The sequence below is a fragment of the Phocoena sinus genome, chromosome 1 (genome assembly GCF_008692025.1).
Source record: "Phocoena sinus isolate mPhoSin1 chromosome 1, mPhoSin1.pri, whole genome shotgun sequence".
NCBI lineage: Eukaryota > Metazoa > Chordata > Mammalia > Artiodactyla > Phocoenidae > Phocoena > Phocoena sinus.
The window spans coordinates 17,180,543-17,200,245 of NC_045763.1; the positions used below are offsets into that span (position 1 = coordinate 17,180,543).

The 19,703-nt window shown below is 57.3% G+C and overlaps 1 protein-coding gene and 1 long non-coding RNA gene across 7 annotated transcripts in view; one reads left to right on the forward strand and one right to left on the reverse strand.

Annotated features, from left to right (window-relative positions):
- Positions 1-2,836: 2,836 nt before the first annotated feature.
- Positions 2,837-19,703, reverse strand: part of WNT4 (Wnt family member 4) — a 28,576-nt gene continuing 11,709 nt past the window's right edge. For 2 of the 5 annotated variants that reach the window (XM_032632805.1, XM_032632796.1), the window contains exons 2-5: positions 15,930-16,165; positions 6,752-6,883; positions 6,513-6,655; positions 2,837-5,758 (exon numbers count right to left, since the gene is read on the reverse strand). In XM_032632805.1, the coding sequence (XP_032488696.1) occupies positions 5,390-5,758; positions 6,513-6,655; positions 6,752-6,883; positions 15,930-16,165 (880 nt within the window). In that variant the 3' untranslated portion in view covers positions 2,837-5,389. Of the gene's footprint in view, positions 5,858-6,512; positions 6,656-6,751; positions 6,884-15,929; positions 16,166-19,703 lie in introns of all 5 variants that reach the window. The other 3 variants (XM_032632777.1, XM_032632769.1, XM_032632788.1) reach the window with 2 other exon arrangements.
- On the forward strand, positions 5,704-13,900 carry LOC116754297. Of its 2 annotated transcripts, none has more exons than XR_004350038.1 (3): positions 5,704-5,842; positions 6,007-6,193; positions 8,960-13,900. It is a non-coding gene; the product is annotated as an uncharacterized LOC116754297 (long non-coding RNA). The 2 variants fall into 2 exon arrangements; XR_004350036.1 differs by having other exon boundaries at positions 6,007-6,189.

Genomic DNA, 19,703 nt, shown 5'->3' on the forward strand with positions numbered 1-19,703 from the left:
TGGGGAAGTGGCCAGTGCGGCTAGAGACCGGCCCTGCTGCAGGGTCCTACGCAGTCTGTTCTCTCGCTAGACTGTGAGCCCCTGAGGGCAGGGTCCAGGTCTGAATTGCCTCTGGGTTCCCGTGTCCAGCGTGGAGCATGTAATCCTCGAGTCCTGCCTAGAGGGCCCGGCCCCTGCCGGCCTCAGTTGTGGGGCTGGCTGAGGCAGCACAAGCCCGGGCTGGCCCTTCTCGCTCACAGGTGGCAGGGCTGGGGGTGGGGGTGGGCACTGAATCAGAGTATATGGCTCCTTGTGTCCAGCTTCCTCTTCCTGGCTGGCCAAAGGCTTGGGAACAGTGGCTGCCTTTCTGGGGCAGCCAGGGCACCTGGCCAGAGTATGCTCTGTCAGGCACTGTCAGCTCTTCAGCGAGCCCCGGTCCTCCTCTTAACCTCGAGAAGGCCCCAGGTTATTGGTGTTGTTCTTGGCAGACCACCGGGCCCCTCAGCAAACAGGGAGGCGAGTGTGTACCCGGCCTGGGCCTGTTTGTGTTGGCCTCGCCAGGCGGGGGATTAGCTCAGCTGGGCTGCTAATTGCCTCCAAAGTGCCGGCCGGGATGCTGACAAGGGCTGGGCCTCTAGGCCCCTCCTCCCCAGCAGGCACTATGCCAGGCTTGGGGACCTGGCCCAGAAGGGCCCCTTCTCTCCCCTGTCAGCGCCTGCTTGGCCTAGACCCTTGAGATGCGGGCAGGGGGTCAGCAGGGCTGGCGGCTCAGGAAGGAATGGGGGGAGATGCCTATGAAGTCATCGCCTGGGCCAGGCCAGGCCAGGCCACACTCCGCCCCCTCCCCCCATCCCTTAGACCTTCTCGAGTCAGATGCCTTCTCCTGAAGCTCAGCGTTTTCTCCTCTTGCTAGGAAGCTGCTGGGCTCCTCTGCCCAGATGCCTTCTGGTCCCTCAGCACCTTCCTCTCCTTCTTCTGGTATCTTTCTATTTCTGTGTCTGCCCTCCTACCCGCTGCCTTTTCCTCACTCAGCCTTTCTTAGCCCCTGTCAGTTGCCCAGAACCTTCCCTATACTTCCTTCTACCCTTCACTTTCCTGTGTTCTCTGGCCCTTTCTTGGCCCAAGATCCACTTTAAACTCTGCCTCTGGTCTCCCCAAGACTTCCTTGGAGTAGTGGCTATCACAAAGGAGCTGAGAAGGAGGTCCACTTTATTATCACACGGTTTCACAACCTTCTCAGAAACCTTCAGGCCTGAGTCTGAGGGCATTGTCAAGGATGGATCTGGACACAGCCTCTCTGCGAGCAGACCTGGCCTGGGAGCCCTGGAAACCTTCCACCCTCACAGGTGGAGCCCCTGGGCCCCACTGCATAAGCTTCCCACAGCTCCGACACACCCACCTCTACTTCTGACTATGGCCTCCTTCACCCCCACTCCCTGTCCTAGTCCTGCCTCTCACCCACATTGGAGCCTGGATTCAGCCTCTCCTGTTGGTGCCTAGGGGCAGCTTTGCCATTGCTTTGCTCCCTGGGTACCCCGATCCCTTGGATTTTCGGTTTCCTGCCTGGAGATCTCTGCCCTGAGACACCCGCCTGCTTCTGATCTCTGGGATGGGGCCAAAGTAGGACCACAGTCTTGGGGCACACCTGCCTTCAGCCCCTAACCTATCCCACTCCTCGTCTCATCCTCCCTCGGATCCCCTCCATCTTAGAGCTCCCTTAACTGCCCACTGCATTCCTGAAAAGGGAATAATAATATTTATAGTAATAGCTGCCATTTGTTGAGCTTCACACGTTTTATTTAACATCCCCAAGAAATAGATTCTATTATTATTTAACCCCAAATGATGAATGGAGTTGGGGCAGGGGGAGCAGCCCCATATTACAAATGAAGAAAAGGAGTTCCAGAGAGGGACAAAGAGTTGTTCAAGGTTCCATATAGTGAAGAAGTGACAGTGCTGGGATTCCAACCCAGGTCGGTGTGATTGCAAAGCCTAGGTCCTTTTCCCAGTTCTGGAAGGTGGTTGGGCACGGACATCCCCACCTCTTTGCTCTACCATCTTGGACCCTCTATATCACCAGTCTCTTTCTCTCTGCGTTTGACCCTGATTTGCGGATGTTTCCTTTTCTATCCTCCCATACTCTAGACCCCATCCCCTCCCCAATGCTTCACAAATTTGTGTGTACCACTGCTATCCTGAAAGCACTTTGCTTTGGCCCTTTTATACCCCATTAAATTTTTGGAAAGCCAAGCACATAGTAGCCTAACTGTTCCCAGGCTGGTGTGGGTTTACTGCAGTAGGGGCGGAGTGTGGGTGTGGGACCATGGCCCCCTTGGTAAGGCTGAGGACTTCATTCCACTAGGCTGAGGTTCCTGAGAAGCCACTTTGGGTCTCCCCAGCAGCTGTGACTTGAGTTATATGGAGTATTCCATCCAAACTCCTCATTCTGACTGGGCTCTAATCTTGGAGTTTACTTTTAGTCACAGGCCTTGAATCCTTGTGTCCTTGGGCAGGAACTAAACTCTTTTCTATTTGTCCCCCACTTCCTCAATCGACATCCACTTTACCACACCCTCCTCTGTCATCGTATCTGTCCCTCCTTTCCAAATCAATGCCCAAGAAGCGTTCTGAGACCTTGGATTAGGCCAAGGTTTGAACAGCTGATCATGCATGGCTCAGTGAAATGTGGACAGCCTCTGGGTGTTAAAGGTGAATTCAAACTAGATATTCAGAAGGAGAGGGGTCAAAGGGTGTCCCCATTTCTAGAATTTGATAATGTTTATCTGCTTTTCCCATGTCCTTCCCCAAGTTGCTCTTCTCCCTCTTCTACGAAAAAGTCACTGCCACAATTGCAAGATAAAGAAATAATCATTTTATCGTGCACCAGACTATTTCATGGGGATGTCACAAAGGCAAGGAGCCTAGTATAAAAATCGGGACGAGGTGGGGGCAGCAGAGGGGGTAGCAGCATCCAGAGCTGGGGCTTGTCCAGCCCTAGGCCTCCGAGGGCACCTTTGCCTTGCGGTAAGACCAGTGGAGAGGGTTTCGGGCAGGGCTTGAACCCTCTGGCCAGCTTCCAGGATGCGTGGCTATGTCAGTCCTGTGCTGGTTCCTCTTTAAACTGTTCTGCTGGACAGTTTAGAGCTGGGTGTGTCCAAGGAAGCTCCGTTTTCCTGCAGCTGTGGATCCCTTTGGCCTTTGGGGTGCTGGTGGCAGTGGTGGTAGGGCTGGGCAGAGGTTCCTAGAATCTAGTCTGCTTCACCGAGGCTACACCCTTCAGAATGCCGGGAGGATCAACTTTGAGGAGCCCCCTGGTAGGTGGAAAGGTGAGGCCTATGAATAAGCGCAGATCCGTTCTCTTCTTCCTGGGGCAGTGCCCATCATACCAGCATCCAGCCCGAATCTACTAGTGCCCTGGCTCTGGGGACAGGACTTAGGGGTGGGGGAGGGGTCTCCACTGCTTCCTTTGTGTGGGTCGGGCCTCTGCCAGTGAGGGATAGTATTTTGCCTGGCTCTGAGCAGACAGCTGAACAGAGCCCACCAGAGGAGCAGTGAGCCCAGCTGGGCAGCTGTGGGGACACAGTCGGCTCAGCTTTCATCCACATCAGAGCCTGCCTGCCCCAAGATTATCCCCACATTTGAATGTGGGTCCAGCCTCTCACTTGGTTTTGGCCTTCTTCTTGGATGGACATGAGCAGAGAGCTTGGCTGGGGGCCGAGGGTGTTGACCCTGTCTTCGTGAGGGAGCCAACACCAGGAGGCACAAACCGCAAGGCCTGGGGGAGAGCGTCTACAGGCTGGAGCCCGTATTCTGGATCTGGGACCTTGAATTCAGACGCTGAACCCTGGAGCCAAGAACTTGGAGTCTGAGAACCTGGAGCCTGGAGTTTAGGACCTCAAACCAGGAGCTGAAAGCCCCAGGGTGGGTGCAGCCTGGAGAGAGGGCTGAGAGTGAGGTCCTCTGGTGGTTGGGAGCCCGCCTGAGAAGCAGTTGGGTCAGGCCAGGGCTTGCTGTGTGCAGGTCCTGCGCACAGAAGTTTGGGCTGGGCTCCTGATGGTTTGGCTGGTGCACAGGGCCAGGCCCAGGCTGCTGGTGCTGGCTCTGGGGGCTCTGCTTCAGTACCCTCGGTACCCTCCGCTGCCGAGACCTCACTTCGTCAGCCTTCCCACTGTCCACCTCTTCCCTCAGAGCCTGCTCTGCCCTCCCTTGGGAACCAAGTGGGCTCTGGCTCAGCCTGTGGTCTGTGGCTCCTGCTGCTTTCCAGCCCCTTTTCCTCCAGCCAGAGCCCCATCCCTGAGGCTCAGACCCAGGGGGACCTACAGTTCCTGGGCCTCTGGGTACAGGAGTCCAGGAGGAGCCTTGGCTGGGGGGCTCTTCTGGCTCTGCCTCTGCCTCTACTGGCTCTGGGACCCAGCTGAGCCTTGCCCTTTCTCCTGTAAAATGGGCACAGGCATGCATCCCTGTCTTGTTGGCCTCCCAGGATTGCTGTGGTCATCCAGTGAGATGGCCCAGTACAGGGCCTAAAACAGTATTTGCTCAATAGATTCGGTTAAGGGAGTGAAATAAAAGTTGGGAGATGGCTTTTTCACGTGGCCCTCTCCCGTGTGCGTGTGGCGTTTCCATCCTTAGTTTCATGGAGGAGCAGCACCGTGGAGCGACGCTCACGGCGTCACTGTGAAGGCCCAGCTGGGGTCTCTGATCCAGGACGCAGCCGTATTCCTGCCTGGGAGGGACCACGGAGTGAGGGTCCCCCTCTCTGAGGGGAGGCCTGGCGGCTGGGCTAAGGGTGGGGGCACTGCAGCCTTCACTGGCTCTCGCCTCATCTGCTGTTCTTGCCTGGAGGGTTCCACAGAGATTGAACCTCCGGCTGCTCATGGAGGCCTGAAATTAACCTTCTGCCCTGGACCTGGTGTCTGCCCATTCCTTTTCCACGGGGCTTGCGAGACAAAGCTACCAGGCTGAAGCTGCCCGGGGTCCGTGTGTAAGTGTGGGGTGCAACTGCTGTCAAGATGGCACCATCCCCCTGCCATAGGGCTGCCCCTTTCCCTAGATGGCAGGGTCAGTAGGCCTGTGTCTGCAACACTTCGTTACCCACCTTAAGTCTGCAAGTGGAAAAACAGGTACAGATAACAAGTGAGTGGTCAGCAGTGGCCACATGTGGGCAGCCAGAGGCATAAGCAAAGTCCCTTCGGTCAGTGGCAGCCACAAAGGCCCAGGCTTCAGGGAGGCCCCAGCTGGTGCCCTTGGGGTCGCCTGCCTGGTTCCAGCAATAAATAACACGAGGACCCAAAAACCAAACCAAAACAAAAAATACAACCAGTATCTTTTGGGGTGGGTGGTGCGGGACTGTTTAAATTATCGGCCTTCCCTGGGCCACTAGGTGGTTGCTGGGCACAGGGCCGGGCGGCGGTCACCGGCACGTGTGCAGCTCCACGAGCCGCTGGCACTGCCGGCACTTCACGAAGCAGCACCAGTGGAATTTGCAGCTGCAGCGCTCGGCCAGCTCTACCTGTGCCGTGTGGAAGCCGCGGCCGCAGCACAGCAGCTCGCAGCCGTCGATGGCCTTGGACGTCTTGTTGCACGTGCGGCCCCTCGTGCCCAGCACGCCGCTGCGCGTGTCCTGCTCGCAGAAGTCCGGGCTGGGCTCCAAGTACACCAGGTCCTCGTCTGTGTGCGGCTTGAATTGCGCATTGCGCGGCACCAGCGCCCTGGAGGAGCCCACACGGCGCGGCTCCACCTCCGTGGCGCCGTCAAACTTCTCCTTCAGCGCGTGGCCCACCTGGCGGAAGGGCGGCACGGCTCGCCAGCACGTCTTTACCTCGCAGGAGCCCGACACCCCGTGGCACTTGCACTCCACCCGCATGTGAGTCAGGATAGCCTGCGGGGGGCGGGGAGGGGAGAGGGGCCATCAGGAGATGTCAGGGGAGGCCGGGGAGGGGCTGCTGGGGGGCGGATGAGCGGGGGCAGAGACGGGGGCATGGCGCAGAATTGGAGAAAGATGTACGGTCATGCTTCCTCTGTATTAAGCTCCTGCTGTATGCCACGGTGGCCTGGTAAGCTGTGTTGGGAACAGAGATACTGTCCTCGCCCTTGGGGCACTCGGAGTTGATGGAGGAGAGACATGTTAAAGGCAGCGTCATACGAAACAGGGAAAAGTGACGTGTTGGGGAGGAAGATGGCTGCACTGAACCTGCACCGGAACCTTGACGAGTAGGTACTGAGAGAGCAGATGGTATTGTAGTTAAGCACACGGTCTTCGCAGTGACAGAGAGAAATCCTAACCCTGCTACTTATTAGGGGTGTGTGCGTGACAAAGAGGGATGGAGACACACCTATGTGCACTGTTCTGTGATGCCTGCTTACCTGTCCGCTCCCTCCCCGTGCCCCCCGCCCCATAGGAGGTGCCTGGTACCGGCCAGAGCCCGACAAGTGTTTTCTGAGGGGCAGGTGGGGGCGGGGGAGAGCGTCTGGGGACATTGCCGAGCCCGCCCTTTCCCGGCCGGCCGTGAGGGTGCTGGGGCCGCACGCACTACCTTCCTGCCGGCCTCGTTGTTGTGGAGGTTCATGAGGGCCCGGCTGGACGAGGCCCCCTTGCTCCTCTCCCGCACGTCCACAAATGACTGTGAGAAGGCCACGCCGTAGGCAATGTTGTCCGAGCATCCCGACCACTGGAAGCCTGGGTGGGGTGGGCATGCGGGGTCCGTGGGTGAGTGAGGGCCTGGGCCCCGGCCCCTGCCCTGCCACGCATGCCCTCCCCACTGCCCGCACTTACCCTGTGGGCTGACCCCGTGTACCGTCCGGTCACAGCCGCACTTTTCCAGCTCCCCACTGCTGCACGCCCGCGTCACCGCAAAGGCCACACCTGCCGAAGAGATGGCGTACACGAACGCCGCCTCCCGAGTCCCTGTGGGAGGGAGGCAGAGGGAGGGCAGGGCTGGGTCCCAGTGCTCCTCCCGGCACCCTCCTTTTTAGAGGAGAGGCGTAGATGGGACTCCTGAACGACGGAGGCCCAGGGAGAGAGCAAGGCAGGCTGACTCCCGTGGGGCAGGAGTCACGCCGAGCTGGTGCTTGTTCTTACCCACCAATGGCCAACATACTTACACACGCCGGACGCTGCCCTGCGGCCTTCACGTGTGCTGGTCTTTTAGCCTCCCCGCACACGTCAGGTGAGTATAATTATTAATCCCGCTTTCAGAGGGATTAGCCAACTTGTCCCAGGCCACACAGCATGAGCAGCCGGATGGTCCAGCTTCAGTGCTCTGAGCACCGTCAGTTACTGTTCTCACAACCTCTCCGGGAGGTTAGTGATGTTAACGTCATTTTATGAGACAAGACAGGCATGGGAGAGGTGAATTAACTTTCCAAGGCTACAGAAGTAGCAGGCTGGCCTGTCAACCCAGCTCTTTTTGTGCCTATTCCCCAGCTGGCCCCTCTAGGCTCTGATGGGGTCCCCCGCCCGAGGAACCTGCCCCAGCCCTTCCTGCTGAGGCTGGGCCCATTTCTGAGACCACCTTGCTTCCTTATACCTCTAAGAGTAAACCGTAATGACAATGGCCCCACCGCTTACCAGGATCACTGCTGAAGAGGGGATGCCCTCTACCATCGGAAGCTTTATCTGTGCTTAGTTCACAGATGGCACATTGCGGGTTTGGGGAGGGGAAGTGGGTCGCAGTCGTCCAGTCAGCAAGTGATAGAACCAGGACTCAAACTCCGGTCTGTCTGCCTCTGCTGCCTGTCTTTCCCTTCTGCCCCATGACTTCTTGGTGGTTCTATGTTGGTGCCTGCCCTGTCTCTTGCCTGAATGGGTGTTTTTATCCTCCTAGGAACTGTGCCTCAGGGGGTGTAGCTGCTATGTAGACCCTTTCTGGGGGTGTGGGTGGTGGGAGGGAGTGTCTTTGTGTGTGTCGCGTGTGTGTGTGGTACATGTGCACAGGGCTGGCTGGGTGTGTGACCAGACGGGCCCTGCTCCTCTCTGGGCCCTGTGAGGGCCTCTGTGTGCCCCTGACTGTCCTTCTGTCTCTTGCTGGAGTGTCTGTGTCCACAGGAGCAAAGGGGGGAGGCTTTGGCCTCGTGGTTGGCAATTACCTCTGTGACACCCAGGCCGGTGCTCTCGGCTGCCCTAGGGAGCAGTCACCGTGGTCAGACAGAAACAATCACCTCCTCTGTGCCCGTGTCTGTGGACAGGCAGTGGAGGCCGAGCGCTGGGGTTGGGGGCAGCTCAGGCCCCCATGGCCCAGGACGCCCTGTTCTCGGTTCGGCCCTTGAGCTGGGGATACTGCCCGCCACCCACTTTCTACGGCCCACCCTCTGCCCTGGCCTGGACACTCTGGGCCGGCATGAGGGGGCTTGGCTGGAGCCACGGGGGCCTTGACAGCCTGAGATGGAATCCTCTCCAAGTTAATTGAGGTTAATAGCAGGATCATGTTGGTTGGTTTTGTGCTGTGGCCGCCCAGAGAGAGACGACTTTAGTTTCTGGTATTTCTGGTATTTCCAGGCCTGAACCAGCACAAATCTTTGCCCCAAAGACCAAGGGGGAAGGGAAAGCAGGAGATAGTAGGGTGGATGGGACTGGCAGGGTGGCCCCAGCCCCTGGCCTGGCATGTTCCTTTCTCCTCTGCTTCTCTGGGCCCTCAGGCAGCCCCTGGCCTGCCCCAAGCTCTGGGCCCACCTCCTCCCCTCAGTGCTAGTAGCCTTGGGTGCAGGGCTCCCTGTGAGGTGGCTCAGGGAGACCCCTGCCTCATCCCCAACCAACACCCATCTGCCAGGACTACAGGCCCCCTTGTCCTGGCCTCGGGAGCAAGGGCGCTATAGTTCTCTCCACTTGGGCTTGAAGGAAGAGGTTCTGGAAGGAACATAATAAGACGAGCTAAACCTTAGAGAGAGCTCACTCTGTGCTGGGCACTGTCTGAGCACTTGACATAATTTATATACTCTTCACAACACGCCTGCAAAGTAGACACTTTCACTCCCCGTTTTACAGATAAGGAAACTGAGGCACTGAGCCATGAAGCACCTGTCCAAGGACACCCAGCCAGGAAGTGGTGGAGCCAGAATTCGGACTCAGGCAGCCTAGCTCCAGAGTTTCAACCTTGACATGATCCTGCCGCCCAGAGCCCAGAGCCTGGAGCCCCCAGGAATATACAGCCCATCTCTTCCCACCTCCATGTGTGAAGCCACCAGCTGTGGGACATGTCCAGTTCCTTTTGTGGGTTCTTCACTGGGGGATGGTGAGCAGTGGGCCTGTGCTCAGCACAGGAGGCCCCAGAAGGCCTGAAGAATGTGGCTGAGACACTGTGTCCCGAGAGCCGATGGCAGCGTTTCCTCCAGCCTTTTATGACTGGCCCTGGGTCCCGATCCCTTGACTCCAGGGCTCATCCCCTCTGCCCGGCTGGAGCCTTGCTCACCAGTGGGGCGCCTGGCAGACCGCTGAGACACAGAAAAAGGATTGTGGTGTGGCTGTGAGGGTGGCAGAGGGGGGTTCCCCAGCGACCTGGTCGATAACTGCTCCCTGGTCTGGGGGTTTGCCTGTTCCAGCTGCAGGGGGAGGACTTTGTCCTCCTGGGACAGCAGAGCCGGCCGAGGGAAAGGCAGAGCTCTCGAAGATGCTAGCAGCTGCCCTACAGCCTTCTGCCTTTTCCATAATGCCATTTGCCCCATTCCACACCCAACTCCTTTCTTCCTGCTCGCTCTTCTTCCCTGGCTCCATTGGTCTAAATCCTGAGCGTCCTCTAGGTCCCACATCACTGCCATCTTTTCCAAGGTGCTAAGCCTGCCTGGGGCCGGGAATTCAGAGTTGTCCTGGGGATCCAGTGATAACTACCCTTTCTGAGGGCCTGCGATGTGCCAGGGCCTTTCCATGAGCTCATGGCGACCTGAGCAACCAGCTCTCTCCAGCTCTGCTCTGTGGAGGAAAAAGTGAGGCCCGGGGGCTTGTCTGGGGTCCCTCAGCCAGTCGGTGGCCAAGAGGGAATTGGAACCGCGGCCTGCCTCACTCGAGGCCAGTGCCCTTCTGAGCACATCACATGCGTTGTCTCCCCAGATGCTGGATGGAAAGACATTTGAGCAGGAAGGAGTGTTTGGAGGAGAAACAGATGAGGCTGAGTTGGGCTAGAAAGGAAGCCACGGGCGTGGGGATCCCCGGGGGCATCAGGCAGGTGTCCTGATGGCAGTGTCATTCCGAGCATAACTTACATGTTTCCAAAGCAGACCCAGCGGGAGTCCTCCGGAGGTGGGGCAGGAGAGGCACGGCCTCTGAGAAAGGCACTGCCCTTGTCATCTCCCCATCCCTGCCCCCCAGCCTGCCTTTCCAATCTCCTTTGCTCTCTTGTCTGCAAAGGCTCACCTTTTCTTGAAACTACCTCCAGGAAGCCTCTTTGGATTTAAGAGACAATATAGGACAGGGGAAAGAGTAAAGGCTTTGGAGCTGGACAAAGCCGTGTTAAGACTCTTACTAGTGTAGTGACCTTTCCCGGTTCTAACATGGGGAAAGTAACGCTGGCCCAGCAGGCCAGGCCCTGGTACTTCTGCGCATCCCTCCCACCATCATGGATTCCTGGGAGCCCGGGTGCTCTGGCTGGCCTGGCCTGCCCTCCCCGCGCAGTCAGAGTTGGACTCGGACTGTTCCATCTTCTAAGTGTCTTGTCTGCAGCCAGACTGGAAGCTCCAGGGGCCACGCTGTCCCTCACCACCTCCTCTGCGCCCCTCGAGCCCAGTACAGAGCTGGCAAGAACAGGCCTTTCCCAGCTTCCTGGAGACAGAGGTGGGTATTGGGAGGAGCATGGATGCTCAGCCTGGCAGGCCTGAGATCTAGTCCTGGTTCTGCCACTTCCTCAATGTGTGATTTCAGTTGTTCTGTCCATAGGATGGGGCTGACGATAGTTCTGACCTCTTCAGGTGGGTATGGAAATCTAATGACATAAAACGTGGGAAGTGCTTAGCCTCTGGCCTGGAGTAGGAGCTTGAGACTTAGTAGCTACTGTGAATGTTATTGTTGGGTGATTAATGCCATTTTACTCATTCGCTAACAAATATTGGCAGGGCACTTACCCCCTGAGGGCCACTTGTCCACATATTTGCCATTGGGCTAAAAGCTTCCTTAGCGCAGAGACACCTCCTCCCTCACCGGACGTTTGTTAGCCACCTGCTGTGAGCCAGGCCCTATGCCAGCATGAGGGAGACGGAGGTGAGTCTGTCCTCAAGGAACCCCCAGTGCCAAGTGTCTCTGGGGTAACCCCTCCCCAGACCTCCTGTGATGTATCGGATGGCACCAAAAGCTGGCCTGAGAGGTCCCCAGAAGAAAGGCATGTTGTCACCCTCATTGGGTCCAAAGTGATGCCAACATTGAAGACAAAGGTGAGAGCACGGGTGTTAGGGAGTCACAGCCCAGGACTGAAAAGCATCTACTTCTTAGATCCAGCCTGAAGTTCCCGTCAGTCAGGTGCCCTGAGGTTAGACACGCGGGGACTGCAAACACAGCCTGGGCTGAATCCTCACTCGGCTACGACCAGTGCACCACATCGCCTCCCGACATGGCAGTCAGAGCCCAGAGGGGCCGCAGGGCTCATGGGGTCCCCTCTCAGGACAGGGACACGATCAAGCTCACAGAGCAAGGTGTGAGAAGGCAGGGGAAGGCTCGGCGTTGTCTACAGATGGAGGGAAGCAGGCGCAGAGGCGTCTGCACTGCCTTCCACGCCTCTCCCCGTGCTGCTCGGGCCGGCCCACCCCGAGACCCCAGCACTTCCTGCTCACGGCCGCACTGAACTTCTGCCAGACTCCCTGGCCTCTCCCTCCCACCCTCAAACCCTCATCGTTCATTCCACGAATACTTATCAGTTACCTACCTCGTGCAGGTGCTGCCCCAGGCACGGGATTAAGCAGTGACTGAACCGCACAGAGGCCATCATCCCACATCTGGCCCTGCACGCCTGCTCAGCCAAGAACCACCGGCTGCCCCATTCCTGGCTGCCTCCAATGCCACCTTCACCAAATTGCTGGCAGATTCTCAGCCTAGAGCACAGTTTGGCCCTGACTTACACATGTCCTCACCAGTTACCATTATGTCACCGTCAGTCTTGCCTCTGTAGGCCAGGAGCAGGGGGTCTCCACTGCCTGGGAGGGGAGGGGGTGCGGGTTGGAGCTGTACGGCCTCGGGCAGTGCTGGCCGTAAGAGAGCTGCTCCCACCCCCAGGTGCCCTGGGAGTCAGGCAGGCCTTTGGAGACATCATCTTTGAATCCTGATGGGAAGTCCAGGAGCTGGGGCCTGGGGTTGCCCCACCACCCCCCAGCCAGGGAGGAGGACGCTGAGGCTAGGACAGGGGATGGACCTTGCCCGGGAACTCATGCCAAGAGCCGTCAGGTCCCGGATCTAGGTGCATCACACCCTCTGCTGGGCCTCCTATCTCAGCTGTAATGTGGGAACAATACTACACACTCGGACTTGTCGTGAGGGTGGTCGGATGCAAGGCAGCACCAAGGAGGCCCTCAACAAATGGGGCTCCTTTTCTCCTCCAAGTATGGCCTGGCCTGTGAGCTATTACCTTTCCAGGTCTGAGGTCAGGACCCCAGCCAGGCAGCCCATGAATGCGGGCACTGGCCTAGCCCCCCAACCCCTAAACCTGGGGGCTGTGAGAAAGGCCTGCCCAGCCGGCTGCTGCCCCAAATCACAGCAGCTGGTGAGCACGGATGGCTTTTCTGGGGTCAAGGTCCACCCTAAATGGTGATGCCCCTATGAGGTAAGCACACGTGCAGGTCCTACTGACAGGTGAGGAGACCGAGGCTCGGAGGAGTGAGGTCCCTCCCCCAAGGTCATGCTGCCCGTGCTCTCCCCGCACGGCCTCATCAACCGTGGACCCCCCAAGAGCAGCACTGTGGCCTCGGGAGGGACAAGTCCCGTCTCTTGTTCAGTGGAGATAAATTGAGACTTTTCCAGGAGGGATTTTACTAGGGAAGAAAACAGAAAATGCAAAAGTGAGGGGATGGATGAATGGGAAGAGTTCAGACTCCTCCAAACACGACTGCCCTTGCCTCGCATGTGGCTGGCTTGGCGAGTGCATGCCCTGACTCAGCCCCGAGGAGACTGGATGCTTGACCAAGTCACTTGGACTTTAGTCCACAGCAGGTTCCAGCCAAGCCTGGTAGGATTCTCAGCATCTTTCTGAACTTGATGAGCCGGGGCTGGGCCCCCTCCCTGGTTCCTGGTGCAAACACGGGTGAGGAAAGCACTTCTTGACGGGGTCCCTCACCTGCATCAGGCCGCACTGACCCATGCCTCCCCTCTTCTGCCCCTTGAGTCATTGCCCCGACTTGCTCTCTGCCACTGGATGACATCCCTTGACTGTCTCCTCCATGCCAGGCTCTGCCACGTGCTGGGAAACGGGTAAATGAGACATTACCCTTGCCTTGGAAGAGTTCAAGGTTTAGGGATGGGGGAGTGGGGTGGGGGAGACAGGCATCACAGTTCAGTGTGAAAGGTGTAATGAAAGCCACGTGGACACAAATGGTTTAGACAGAAGTGTGTGTGTGTGTACACGTGTGTGTATTAAGGGAGAGAGAGAGTGAGAGAGAGAGAAATTGATAAGTCAAATGGGTTAAAATGTAAACAGCTGGTGAATCTAGGTAAAGAGTATATGGCAATTCTTCACAGGAAAAACTGAACTCATATATTCAGAGAACAAACTGGTGGTGCCAGAGGCAGAAGCAGGGATGGGGGCTGGGCAAAATGGGTGAAGGGGTCACCAAGTACCAACTCCCAGTTATAAAATAAATACGTCATGAGGAGGTGATGTACAGCGTAGTGACCACAGTTAATAATACTGTATCGCATATTTGAAAGTTGCTAAGAAAGTAGATCTTGAAAGTTCTCACCACAAGAAAAAAAATGTTTGCAACTGTGTGGTGATGGATGTTAACTAGACTTACTGAATCGTTATATTGTACACCTGAAACTAATATGTCAATTATACCTCATTTTAAAAAGAAGAAAATGAAAGTAGTTGACTGAATAAACCTATCACACAGAGATTTTTAAAAAAAGAGTATATGGGAATTCCTTGTACTATTTTTGCAACTTTTCTGTAAGTTTGAAACTATATCAAAACAATTAGCAAAAAAAGGGGGGAAAACCCCAGCATGAACAAAGAGCTTTGGAGCCCAGTAGAAAAAGCAGCCACCTGCTTGCAGGAGCTGGGCAGACTGGAGGAGGGAGCTGCTGAGCTGGAGGAGAAAGAGGGTTGGGTGTTAGGGTGGAGGAAATAGCATGTGCAAAGGCATGGGGGTAGGAAGGGCCTGGCACATGCAACCCTGCCAGTCTATTCATCAGTCCACACCTACTGTGTGCCAGGGGCTTCCTGTGCCCGGGGTCTGCTGTTTGAGCCTAGTGTCTGGGCCTCATCAGACAGACAGCCCTGGGTCCTCGGCAGGGGCACTGTGGTCCCGGGAGGGCCTCTGCTCCCAGGCCACTCACTGGGCCTTTGCTTCTTCTCCGAAGCAGCAGTGTTCAGTCATGCCAAGCATAATCGTGCCTTTTTGGCCCCTGCCAACTCCCAGGAGAATGGCTTCCAAATTTCTATCCCAGTTGGTTTCCAACAACATCCAAATGGTTTTGCCACAAGCCCAGCAGCCCTCGCTGTCCAGGACCACAGGTGCCAAGACAAAGGTTGGCCCAGGAAAGCTTTTCTGCTGCCTGAGCAAGTCAAGGGGTCTGTGGACTAGTGTCAGTTTCACACTCAGGAAGTAGTAAAAGACGCAGCTGGTTTAGAGCGCTCCCTCGAGGGCAGCGGCTTGACCCGGTGACCTCTTAAGGAGACTTCCAGTTGCATGGAACGTTCTCTGTGCCCTGGCCCACCTTCCTCTGGCTTGATGCCTTCTTATATTTCTGGTGTCAGCCGAGGACCCACTCCTTGGGAAAGCTTTCCCTGAGCACCCACCCTGGCTGGGGCAGGGGTCCACCCTTGTGCTCCCGAGGCTCCTGTGTCCCCTCTCATCCTGGGTAAGAGCAAGACCCTGGAGCTGGACGGCACGGGCTTCCCGAGGCTCCTGTGTCCCCTCTCATCCTGGGTAAGAGCAAGACCCTGGAGCTGGACGGCACGGGCTTCCCGAGGCTCCTGTGTCCCCTCTCATCCTGGGTAAGAGCAAGACCCTGGAGCTGGACGGCACGGGCTTCCCGAGGCTCCTGTGTCCCCTCTCATCCTGGGTAAGAGCAAGACCCTGGAGCTGGACGGCACGGGCTCAAGTCCTGGCTTGGCCACTTTTTGGTTCTATGACCTTGGGCGAGTTACCTAACCTCTGTGTGCCTCAGTTTCGTCATTTGCAATACGGAAGCCCATCTCAAAGGGCCAGATGAGTTAATATCACTTAAAGCACTTAACCAGTGTCTGGTCCCTAGCTGGTGCTACAGGTGTGAGAGCCACTGCCCCTACTGAAGTGTCATTGTTGCCTCAACTGTGAGTCCAGGAGGACAGGATCTGGGTGCGGCTCTTCCCGGGGTCTCAGGGCTGGGCAAGTGAGGCTCAACAGGGTTCGTCAAAGGTACGGACGAACGAGATGAGCTTGCGTCGGTGAGACCAGTGCTAAGGTAAAAATAGCACAGGGCTGGGGGGCTGGAAGCCCAGGTCTGAATTCTTTTCTGCTGTTCACCCTCTGAGGAGCCCCGGGCAACTCCGTCTTTTCCCCTGCCTGAGCCTCAGCTTCTGACTCTAGAACAGGAATGGTGGCTCCGGGACCGAAAACACGGCACACCGTCTTGTGCTGCGCAGCCAGAGAACAGCATCCTCCTCCATCGGCCCTCCCGCAGGGGACTGCCGCCCGCTGGGTCCCACCCGCTCCCATGCCTCCTTCTGCATCCTGTGATGAGTGATGGACCCGTCAGGCCACTCGTGAGCACGTGATTCCCCACCCCAGGAAACAGTGGTCCCTTCCGGGGTCCCCAGCACCCCCGCGAGCCCCTCCCTCACCTTGCGTCACCACCTTGCCGAAAACAGGCAGCGAGTCGAGCGTGGAGCAGTTCCAGCGCCGGTTCCGGAACTGGTACTGGCACTCCTCAATGGCGAGCTGGGCGCCGCGGCGCACCGAGTCCATCACCTCCAGATTCCGCTTGCACATCTGCACCTGCCTCTGGATCAGGCCCTTGAGCTTCTCGCACGTCTCCTCCTCTGAGATGCTCCCCACTGATGACAGCTTGGCCAGGTACCTGGGGAGAGGGGGGTTGGGGATGGGGATGGGACGTGAGGCTGAGCCCCTTGCCTCCTCCTTCCACGCCCCGGCTGAGGCCATGCCCTGCCCAAGTCTCCGGGAGCCATTTCGTACCAGGGATGGGTCCTGGAGGTTGGCTTCTCTCTGGATCCAGTGACAGCCATCCTGCCTGGTTCCCAGGGCCAGAAGGGGGGAAGTGCTGTCTTGCACAAGGCCTCCATCTCAAGTTAGCCAAAGCAGGGAGAGCACTGGGAGGGCGGCTGACAGACCCCCGTGGGATCCCTCCCTGCCTGGGTGGCCCCTGCACTGGCATATGTACCCCGATGTTACCCTAGACCTCGCCCATGGGCTCTGAGCCCTTCGTGTCGAAATGCCCTCTAGATGGGAGGCTGGAGCCACTGTCTGCCCTGGTGTGTCTCTTTCCCTCCCAAGGCAGAGACCCCAGTGACCTAAGCTCACCTCTGGCTACAAGGTCATAATCCTCACTGCCAGCCATATCCCAGGGCCACCAGGCAGAGACCAGCGTCACTACTGTAGCACTTAGGACAATAAGGGCAGTGAGGGCTGGGGATAGTGCTGGGGGAGGGGGCTTTGAAAACAAAGTGTGCCATGCTCTCCCCTCCGCCCCTGGAGTCTTTATAGCCAGAGAATGGGGCCCCAATGCTTGCCCCACCTCACAGGGTTATAGTGAGGATATACAATCCAGATGAGATAGCTTATGTCGAGGCACTCTGGGGCCAGGCATACATGGGAAGGAGCTTTACTGCATCCCTTTCAGCAGAGTACAGAGAGCACGACTGTTGACTGGACACCTACCATGTGCTGTGCACGGCGGCAGGCACTTCTTCCTGTTGCCAGCTCACCCCAAATCTATGAGGTGACAATTATTACGACCATCTTATGGATTCCAAAATAAAGGCTAAGAGGTTAACATGCCCAAGGTGACCCAGGTAGCAAGTGTCAGAGCCAAGCTTCAAACCCCTCCAAACCCCATGGGCCTTTCCCCTGCCGACCCCCTCCATGAGGGCCCTGGAAGGCTCTGCCCTGTCTAATGACGGCCACTTTGTTTTTTTGTTTTTGTTTTTGGCCGTGCTGCGTGGCATGTGGGATCTTAGTTCCCCGATCAGGGTTCGAACCCGTGCCCCCTGCATTGGAAGCATGGCGTCTTAACCACTAGACCACCAGGGAAGTCCCTAGTGATGGCCACTTCGCAATCTGGGCCAGGAGGCAAGGGGGCCAGGAGTAAGACACAAAAATACTCACCGGGGTGGGAGCAGAGCTGGGGAAAGACCCTGTGAGGAAGAAACTGGTTTTTCTCTCGAGGGAAGGGTGTGCATTAACAGAACACCTACTAAGTGCCAGGCATGTTTCAGAGCAGTGAGATGACCATCCAGGTCACCCAACTTGTAGGGGCAGACCTGGATTGGAGTCCGGGTCTGGATGACCCCGAGGCTTGTGCTCCAACCACTGCACTGCCCCTCAACCAGTCCCCTCACCCCATCCCAGCATCCCTGGCCAGGGCCCAGTGCACATAGTAGGCACACAAGTAGCAGCCTAATGGTGGAAGGAGAGCTGAGTGGTGACTCTGGAAGGCCTCCCCTCCCTCCCCTGCCTCCCTTTCCCCGCTCTTCGGTGGGAGATGCACCTGCCACCTCCCAGGGCAGGCAGGGCTGCCTGGAGCTGCCTTCCAGATTCTTGGAGGAGCAGCAGGGTGCACGGAATCACAGCCTTAAGGAATGTTCCCTGACAGGTGGTCTGGTCCAGACTCCTTACTTTACAGGTAAGCTCAGAGGAGGAAAGGGGCCTTCCCACCACCTACCAGCAGGAGACTCAGACCCTGGCTCTACCCTCAGCCTCAGCCCCACAGATCAGGGGCTCTGAACAAAAGCAGAGCAAGTGTCCCACTGCCCCAGGGACCACAGTGAACCAGCCCAGCAGCCCAGGTCTGCTTGATGGGGGGGGGCAATGGCTCTCTGGGTGGTAGAGGTGAAGAAGCCAGAGCATCTTTACCAGGGAAGCTGCACAGATTTCTTGTCCGAAGAAGGACAAAGGCCACTGCTCTCTGGGACTCAGTTTTTCCACCTGAAATGTGAGGGGGAGACCACCGATTGTGGCCAAGTCAGGGAACTGTTGTCAGGCGCTAAAGGGATCCTGTATGTGAAAGATGGTCTTACGTGGTGCCTCAGGCAATGGGGCAGGAACTCGCTGGACATCTGTTTACTTAGTGAAGGAATGAATAAATGCATGGTACCCAGATAGAAAAGCACACAGAAAGCCTAGTAAGATATGGGAGATTTTTAAGACAATGACAATAAGGATAGCTGACTTGTACGGCCCTTAATCAGTAAAGCCTAAGACTTTACTTACATGATTGCATTTAATCCTCCCAGCAAGCCGATGAACCCCCATTTATAGAGGAGGAAACTGAGGCACAGACAAGTTAAGTACTTTGCTTTGTGTGCAAGGTCAGACAGCTAGTAAAGGCAGAGTCAGGACTTGAACCTGGTTTTGCCCGACTTCAAAACCTTTGGTAGAGACAGTATTCTTTTATGTGGCTCAAGGACTTGAATGTCACCCGTGGGCAGAGGCTGCTGGGAGCTGGGTTCGTTTGACCTAAGGGTGCGGGCCAAGGTGCAGGTGGGCCGCCTGCGGGTTGCTGAGCTCTCCCCCCCGGGGGTGCGCCATCAGCAGCTGGGTTCTATTTGTCAGGCCGGACCCGAGTGATGGTTCCCATATCTGGCTGCGCATCGAAACATTTGCGGGGTTTGCCGAAAGTACAGGTGTCTGGGCCCCACTCCAGGCAGGGCTTGGTGGGCATCTGGGCTTTTCACACGTTCCCAGCAGCAGCTGTGAAGCCAGGCTGGCAATGGCCTGGAGGGCACTTTAGGGGAAGTCTGTGAGTAACCACTGGGGATGTTTCTTTCTAAGTCCCAAGGAATCTGATTCTGGGACCCTCTCTCCTCTTCAAAGCTGCGGGGCCTCTCTGCGTCTGGCTTTCTTGATCTGGCAATCCCACAGGCTGCTGTGAGAAATTAACGTGATTTGACGTGGCTGGTGCATCTGGCTCTCGGTCGGCACATCTTGGGTGCACCGTAGCTGTGAGGATCTCGCCCTTCCCTGGCAGCTCGGGCTGGTGGGAGGTGGGTTGTCTTGGGCTGAGGCAGTCCCACCTCCCCTCACTTTTCCTGAATTCCTTGCCTCCCGGGAGCCTCACAGCCTCCTCTACCAGGTCCTGCCCAGAGGATGCACAGAGGCTGGTAGTGTCCCGAAGAGGCCTGGGCAGAAGCCTGAGTTTCTCAGAAGGGAGACAAGGGTGGGAAGGTGGCTGGGGGTCTGGGGAGGGTGTATCTGCAAGGGGAGGGGGCTGACGGCTCCTCTGCCCTACCTAGGTGCATCCCCTGCCTCTGCCAGCTACGGAGCTAGTCCCACCTGGCGCTCTTGGCCTGCAGGGGGCACCAAGAGCCCGGCTACTGGCTGTGGGCCAGGTACACGTTTGGGAAGCCACGGGTGAGGGGACTAGCAACTGGGCCTAAAGC